We start from the raw sequence: 8,172 nt of genomic DNA, 5'->3' as shown, positions 1-8,172 counted from the left end.
TTAGTACAACAAATAAGGTGGAGATTTAAACTCATAACCTACTGCTGTCGGATTTTAGATGTATAGAGATAAAAATTAACTTTTTGAATGTCAAACAGGGGAAAAAAAAAGAAGTAACATTTTGAAAGTACAAAAACGAAAATTGAAAAAATGAGTCCATCAAACTTTAATGTTGCAAAAGTACGATGATTAAAATTATCGAATATTTAGATTACATGGATTAAAACAATATTCAAAACCTCTAGTAATTCAATATTGAATCTATTAGTTTACATTTTGTTTAATACATCTGTTAGTTTACATCGATAATGTGATATTTCCCAAAAGATAGTCTATATGATTTTGTGCAAATGCACGTATTATGGACTGATAAATAATTAAATATACATGTCCATATGCTTTAGGGCTAAACGTTGATTAAAGCTAACCAAATTTTATATTATATGACGAAAGCATCAACAAAAAACATTAATAAATTATCGTAAATGCAAACATAACATGAACAATAACAACTATTTTGATAATATTTGTATAAAACACAAACTACTTATTCACCGATTAAAATACTTGTTATTTCATCCCATAGACATTTTCATGTAATTTGGAACCCAGTGCCAATGTTAGTGACCCATATTAAAAACTACCAACAATACCATAAAACATGATATTAAGCAACCGACAATAAATATTTTGCAATGTTTTAATAAATAGGAAAATATAATATCGATTAATACTAGTAAAGCCAAATAAAATAGAGAAATATCAAACTTTACCCATAAACTTAACAGTTTATAATGATGTATTAATTTTCACAACGATTTTCAAATTAACGAGTCAAATGATAGACTTGGACAATTATGACAAATTTTTCCTATTACCAAACTTTCATAAAATCACACAACAAATTTCAACGAAAAATTATAGCTCACAAACTCTAGTCGTACTAATAAATCCAATCATAAAACAAATTTTTTTCTGCAAAGATAATGGAATAAATATTACAAAACTCATTCAATAAAGTTCCTACAAAATTTATGTTTCATAATTCCAATGAAATTATATAAATTGCAGTACTCAAATTTAAAGTAAAAAAGGCAAAACATTTTATATAAGCTCCACAAAGGCGTACAAATTGAAACACAAACGATAAATTTGATTTATTTCAAACTAAAAATTTTAGTTGGGTTATAAAACGAAGTTGTAAGTTCGAACCTCATTTTGGACCTATTATATTAAAAAAGCTTTACCGTGGTTGATTTGACTAAGAAGCCCCAGCGTTGAAGCCATAATTACTGCGTGGAGCTGACGTGCCAAAAACCTAATGGCTACAAGACAAGAGAGGAGGAATCAAGGGGAAAAGAAGGTTAAACGAGAGCAGAAGAACAGAGAAGAAAGAAAAGGCAGATCCCGGTAGGCAATCCCTCGTAACATCGAGCCCTTGGAGCTATCCGGAGTTGGAATTATTCGTTCTCCGGTAAACCTACAGAATCGGGCCAATTAGAAGGCGAACAAACAGCGAGATGGGGGAGGAGAAGAGGCACCAAATGATGCAGAATCTCTTTGGAGATCAGTCCGAGGAGGAAGAAGAGATTGATTCCGAGCACGAGTCCAATCCGCAACCCAATTATGCCTCCGTACTTCCCTCTATCTCTGTCTATCGATTTACTTCCGTTCTTGAACCTTGGTAGATTGACGCCGAGGAATTGAATTCCGGATAGAAGTTGCCATGTGTATTTGTTATTTATTCGATGCTATAATCAACATGCCACTTGAATAAAGCCAATGGTCATCAAAAGACTGATAAAGTGCATGAGCCAATGAGAATTAATAAGTGTTTTGGCGTTAATTTGCAAGGAAATGGTAGTATTAGGAAAATGCATTGATTTAGGCTTATGGGCAGCTCTATAGTTATCATGGATACTAAGTGCTCTTTGGAATTTGGTTTTTCTGGGATAAGCTGCTTTAACGTTGTTCTGCACGTTTTCCAGGACGAAGGGGAAGGAGGGGCGGAGCCTGAAGGCGTAGGTGAAGTGGAGGGACATGGGGAGGTGGAAATCGAGAGTGAAGCTGAGTTGCAGGATGTTGATCCGGATCCTGGAGAAAGTGAGGGTGAAAGGGATCAAAGTTCTCAAGAAGTAGACGTGGGTCACCACAGAGAAGAAGAAAGTGAAGGGAAAGAGGTGGATAGCGACGACAGGGAAGAATATGGTCAAAGAGTGGCAACTAGCAGGAGGCATGATTTAGTTGAAAGTGAATCCGAGAGGTCTGAAGAAAACAATTATATTGACAACGAGGACGAAGAGGTGGATCAAACTAGGAGTCCAAGGTAATGCAAGCATATTTACCCCCTCCCCACATTTCATTCCAGTTGTTCCCGACATCTTGTGATATTTTCAAGCATTATAGCCTCATGACCTTATAAAATTTCATCGGCACTGTATGCACACAGCAGCAGTTCTCTCCTTACTTTTCTTTGATAAGAAACCAAACGGAAAAGGTGGGAGCAACTTTCACCAAAGAAGTGCACAAACAATCACTTCAACCAGCTATAATCAAAGGAGTATTGTAATTACTATAATGGGAGATAGAGTACACCAGGAAGAGTCCGTGACCTTAACTCCCATCCAAGTTTTCCCCCGTCCTCTTTAGCTCAGCTTTCTCTAACGTGGCAATTTCATTACAACCAAACGTTCCAGAATCAGCCTTAACGCTACAAGGACCAAAGCATGTTTACTTTTCTTTTGAAGGGATTCCATAAAGGAGCTACTTCATAGATGTGATAGATCATAACTAGAAGTTGTATTACGTTAGATACATCTAGGTACCTCATTTATCAATGGATCTAAGCTACTTTTGCCATCATTGTAAACTTGAATTTCGGACTGTTACAGGGAGGAGAGGGATCACAATTCGCATCCAGTTGCCGAAATTCGTGATGTATTTGGCGACTCTGATGAAGAAGATGAAGCAGAATATGCTGTCGAAAATGATATTAAGCAAGATTCAGCCGTGAGTAATAGATGTTCATTTGCAGCGATAAATAATTTCTGATTGCTGAGCTGTAAGGTATTTGTGATTCCATGATCATAACGGTTGTGAGTATTATTTCAGAGGTCACCTATCGAAGAGGAGGGTAGCTTTGAGAAGAGTCCAAGACCAGAGGACATAATTCCTGATGAAGATGCTCGGTATGAGTCAGATGCTCGTTATGAATCAGAAGAGGAAAATTTTGAGGTAAAACATAAAGAGAAGCCGGTTGGGCCTCCGTTGGAGCTGGAGATTCCATTACGTCCTCCTCCTGCTCGCCCAGCGAAGGTTTTCCCATAACCTATAATGTATTTAATTGTCATTTGATACAATTTTTATCTCGCACTACCAATTTTGCATGCTTATCTGATGTCTGGAGTGAAATGCTACGTTGTGTAAAATTGGATTCTGGGTTGATCAAAGATGCTCTGTGTGCTGTGTGATAACAATTTAAGGGTTTTTTTTTCATGCTTGAATTTTTGTTATATGTATAACTATTTTTGAGATTGCAAAAGATTTTATCACAGGAGCTCTAAATTATGAGATTGTGACAGCATTTCAAATTGATTGCAGATGAACATGATAAAAGTTTCCAATATTATGGGCATTGATCCGAAACCATTCGATCCCAAAACATATGTGGAAGAGGATATATTCGTGACAGATGAGTCTGGAGCTAAGAAACGTATACGCCTGGAAAATAACATTGTTCGATGGAGGAATGTTAGGAAACCTGATGGCACAGCAAGCGTACGTTTTATAGCATTCTTCATGCCATTGATTTTTCATGATGGATTATCATTTTAATTGCTTCTAGTAGAGCATGATGAATTATATTATAGTAATATTTTGTAGTATTATCTTTTATTATTCTTTTACTCCAAATGAGTGTTATCCCAAATTTGGTGGGGGGAGTATAATTAAGATGCTCACTGAGATTTAATATATTTTCAGGCATCCCTAAATTTCTTCTGCTTAAATTTGTTTTTTACAGTACTTTACTTTTACCATTTTATTCCGATTTGTAGTATGAAAGCAATGCACGTTTTGTGAGGTGGTCGGATGGCAGTTTGCAGCTGCTAATTGGGAATGAAGTGCTCGACATAAATGTGCAAGATGCAAAGCATGACCAAGCACACTTGTTTCTTCGGCATGGAAAGGTGATGTCTCAAAACTAATTACAACTGAAATTTAGATTTATAGGGCATGGGAAGGTGATTCCTCAAAACTAATTAGTATTGAAATTTAGATTTATAGATCTATTACTTTGTTTCCTTGTTAAACTCTTTGATCTTGAGGCTTTGTTTTTATTCGTACCAATTTCTAGACTTTGGGGTGAGAATTGTCCTCAACTATGTAGAGTATTAATGTATAGCAGTACACTAAGGTAGTTAGTGTTTGACTTTGCTTTCTGCTGTTTGATATTTGGGCATCATTGGAGGAGTTAACTTCCTTTCTACTTTGAAGAGATATTTCTATAATTTTAGTATCAGCAACAAAGAATTTTTTAATATTTAATTTTTTGGGCTTGGGATGTCGAAATGAATTAGAAAATCTACTTGCACTGTTTAGCCGTTGCAAGTCTTATTTTTACCCTTTTAGGGTGGTTGCTTATTTTCAAAATATACTTCATGTGACGGTCACCTGTTTGTACCTGCAGGGTATCCTGCAATCACAAGGTAGGCTTATGAGGAAGATGAGATTCATTCCATCATCCCTGACATCAAATTCTCACCGCTTATTAACTGCTCTGGTGGACTCACGACATAAGAAGGTGTACAAGGTTAAGAATTGCATCACGGACATTGATCCTGAAAGGGAAAAGGAGGAAAAAGAAAAGGTAAATGGTTTAAATGGTGTTTATGATTGTTTCTTTTTAAAAACAAATTAGTGTTCACCTGCTATTTTTTATTTTGCTGCTGCAGGCCGAAAGTCAAACAATCAGGGCAAATGTGCTTCTTAATCGGAAGAAGGAAAAGGTTAACAAGAAATATACTCCTGTCATTGACAGAAGGCGCCAACTATCACCTGGGTTCTTGGAAGATGCCCTTGAGGAGGTATGTTGTAATTTTCTTTCTCATTTTCTAATCTTTTGGGATTTGGGAATGCTTTCTTGTTTCAAGGTCTAAAGTGGTTCTTTGTAGTATTATGTTGTCAACTTGGGGTATTGGGGCGATTTAGGATTAATGGCTTGGGACTGCCTACTAATTTCAGGGTTCTAAGTTGCTTTGCTTCTCCATGGAACTTATTGATTTCCTTTCAGTTATAATTTTATTGGAAGCACAACTTTCAGTTCTTTTTATTGATTTCCTTTCAGTTATAATTTTATTGGAAGCACAACTCTCAGTTCTTTGGCAAATTACTTGTTATAATCATTTTTATTTTATTTTATGGGTTTCTTTTTCGGGTTTGGGTTTCTGTGTGAAGGAGCGTTAAAGTTTGCATGCAGCTTACCTTAACTTGCCAAATTTGTTCAGGAAGATGAAACGGATTATTTTGATGCACGTCGTTCTCGCCGCCGCTTTGAGGAAGATTTGGAAGCTGAAGCCCGAGCAGAAAAACGTATTATGAATGCAAAGAAGGTCTACCACCTTGTAAATTAAATCTTGTTCATTGATTTTTGCTAGTTAGAGTGCTAAAATGGCAACTGGAATTTTCATGACAGGGAGCTAGAGACATCCCCCGGAAGTCATCCTTGCCTGCTGCTAAATCATCTGGGCGTCCTGTGGATTTCTCAGACAGTGACAGGGAAGAGTCCGAGTACGAAAGTGACGGAGAAGATGATGCTCATGGGAGAGTTGAAGAACCAGAGCAGGAGTATGAGGAAGAGGGGGATGAAGATGATGAACGTGATGAGGAGGCAGAAGTTAATGAAGTTTCAGACGTGGATGAAGAGGCCGAGGTATAATATTTCTATTCTGGAAAAAAACATTATTTTTTTGGGTACAAGAAACCGACCAGTGATAACCATAATGGGATGACCTAGTGGTCAATAAGGGCCCATGTAAATAACAAAGAGCTTAGAGGGAATGAGTTCAAAACATGGTGGCCATCTACCTAAGAATTAATATCCTACGAGTTACCTTGTCAACCGAATGTAGTAGGGTCAGGCGATTGACTCGTGATCAGTCGAGGTGCGCGCAAGTTGGCCTGGACACACGGATTTAAAAAAAAAAAATCCTTAACTGGTGCAAAATTTTTAGAACCACTCTAAACCTTCATAATGGCTTGTTATTCCGAAGTTCAACCTTAATGTCATTCCTCCGACTAATTATTACTAAAATTTCTTTATCCTTCTATTTGCAGGAGCCCAAGCATAAGGTTAGGGATTATGGGGGCAGTCACAAGCGCAAGGGGATTGAGTCTGATGAGGAGTCTCCCCCAAGAAAGGTTGCAACCCATCGTAGGATGGCAGTAGTTTATGACAGCGATGAGGAATGAAAACTTGCTTCCTATGCGATAAAATAGTGAGTATTATTTTCATCTCGTTTCTATCTGAGTGCTTGTTATGGTGGAGACTGGTAAACTTTGCTTGATTTTACTTACAAATGGAACATAGCCATTCATTACTTCTCTTTGATTTATTTTTTTGATAGGAACTCTCTTTTGATTTCTAGTTTGCTTTATTTTTATTTTAGGGTATATGTCAGTCGTTAGACATTATTGGGGGTTAGACATTCTTACACATTGTCAGTGTTATCGGTTCCAATTCTATTAGGATAATTATCTGAGATATTAGAAGCCAAGCCACGAGTTTCATGACCAGCAACGTCAATCAGTATTTCCACAATTTCAAAAGTCTCAGGCCAGTCAGAGTATAAAAAAGAAAAAAGGTCATTATTGCATGTTCAAATCATTGCTAATAAAGAGTTATAATGGTTGATCTTGACCTACAGTTTTGCTAATTTGAGAAATCTTTTTTTTTTCCTTGCTACTAATGAACATGTTAGACATTCTGGTTGTGTGGTCGGCTGAGGCTCTTCTATGCTTGTTATCAGGAACTGGCTTTCTACTAGTTGTAGTTGCATTGAGCTCTGGGTTGCTTCTCTTCCTGAAAACTTAATCTTTATGAGAAAAAATATGCTGAAAAAAGTTGAGTTTTGCGTGTATCTCAATTACTTTTCTAATTAGCAGCGGCTGTGCACGGTTGAATTGATCATAATGGACTGCAACATTACTACGGAACAAGTGGGGGGCAGGGGACTGAAGAATTCACCAGCTGAATTGCGGCAGATCCAAAAGGTTGCGGTGTGGGGCTCAAGTTATTATTTCCCACCTGCTTGTTCTCTGCTATCGTATTTGTAAATGGCGTTTTCTTGAATAATTCTCTCTTTGCCAATCAACCAATCACCAATTTGTCTTTTGCGATGGAAAATCATTGATTTTCATAGTCTCATGGCCCTTATCCTTTCCCCTTTTTTCGAATTCTAATTTGCCCTCTATATAAATATAACACAGATGGTTAGCAATCTCATGCCACGTTTGGTTTAGTGGTAAAAGAATTAGAATGAGAATCTGTTGTTCCTCATGTCTGAACGTTATAGATACCAATAATTATTTTACGCTTTTTTTTTCATTCTTTAGATTGCGAATGAATTTGTGTCTGAACTTGGGAAGGAGGCTTATTCTTTTGGTCTTAAGATTGAAGTGTAAATAGGTTATCAGAAGGGAAATATTAATTTAAATTCTGTGTGTTGATAGGTATATATATATATATATATATATATATATATATATATATATATATATATATTTTAGTACAACATGTTGGGGAGGAGATTTGAACTCACAACTTCTTGGTTGGAGGTATATGTCAATCACCACTTAATTATGATCGCTTTGACATGTTGATAGGTATATTATTCTGTATAAATTAATAATTTCTGACGTGTATTATGCACATTTGTGTACTTTATATTTTATTGAAAGGGTCGAATAAAATTAAGAAAACGGATTGTTTAACAATTCTATTTGATAATATATAGAAAAATAGTTATTTTATAGCGTAACATTTTAGTTTATTGTTTATTGTTTCTCATTTTCCATTTTTAAGAACGCATTTGACATTTGATGACTGTTTGTTTCACTTTTCTTATTTTAATAAATGTTTCAAAAATGGTGTAGAATTTTTCAAAATAAAAAAAT

The 8,172-nt window shown here is 36.0% G+C and overlaps 1 protein-coding gene across 3 annotated transcripts; it reads left to right on the top strand.

Annotated features, from left to right (window-relative positions):
- Positions 1-1,345: 1,345 nt before the first annotated feature.
- On the top strand, positions 1,346-7,501 carry VIP4 (leo1-like family protein). Of its 3 annotated transcripts, none has more exons than XM_022281679.2 (12): positions 1,346-1,634; positions 1,989-2,326; positions 2,892-3,009; positions 3,112-3,315; positions 3,601-3,777; positions 4,056-4,187; positions 4,688-4,867; positions 4,953-5,084; positions 5,505-5,609; positions 5,693-5,929; positions 6,334-6,494; positions 7,159-7,501. In XM_022281679.2, exons 1-11 carry the CDS (start codon positions 1,521-1,523, stop codon positions 6,466-6,468), a joined length of 1,872 nt encoding a protein of 623 aa, XP_022137371.1. In that variant the 5' UTR covers positions 1,346-1,520; the 3' UTR covers positions 6,469-6,494; positions 7,159-7,501. The 3 variants fall into 3 exon arrangements, with proteins under 3 accessions (XP_022137371.1, XP_022137372.1, XP_022137370.1); XM_022281680.2 differs by having other exon boundaries at positions 7,026-7,166; XM_022281678.2 differs by having other exon boundaries at positions 1,347-1,634; positions 7,162-7,501.
- The last annotated feature ends 671 nt before the right edge of the window (positions 7,502-8,172 follow it).

This window comes from Momordica charantia (genome assembly GCF_013281855.1).
Source record: "Momordica charantia cultivar OHB3-1 chromosome 3 unlocalized genomic scaffold, Mcharantia_2.0 BLBB01000003.1, whole genome shotgun sequence".
Taxonomy (NCBI): Eukaryota; Viridiplantae; Streptophyta; class Magnoliopsida; order Cucurbitales; family Cucurbitaceae; genus Momordica; species Momordica charantia.
This window is presented reverse-complemented; position numbering and strand designations above follow the sequence as displayed.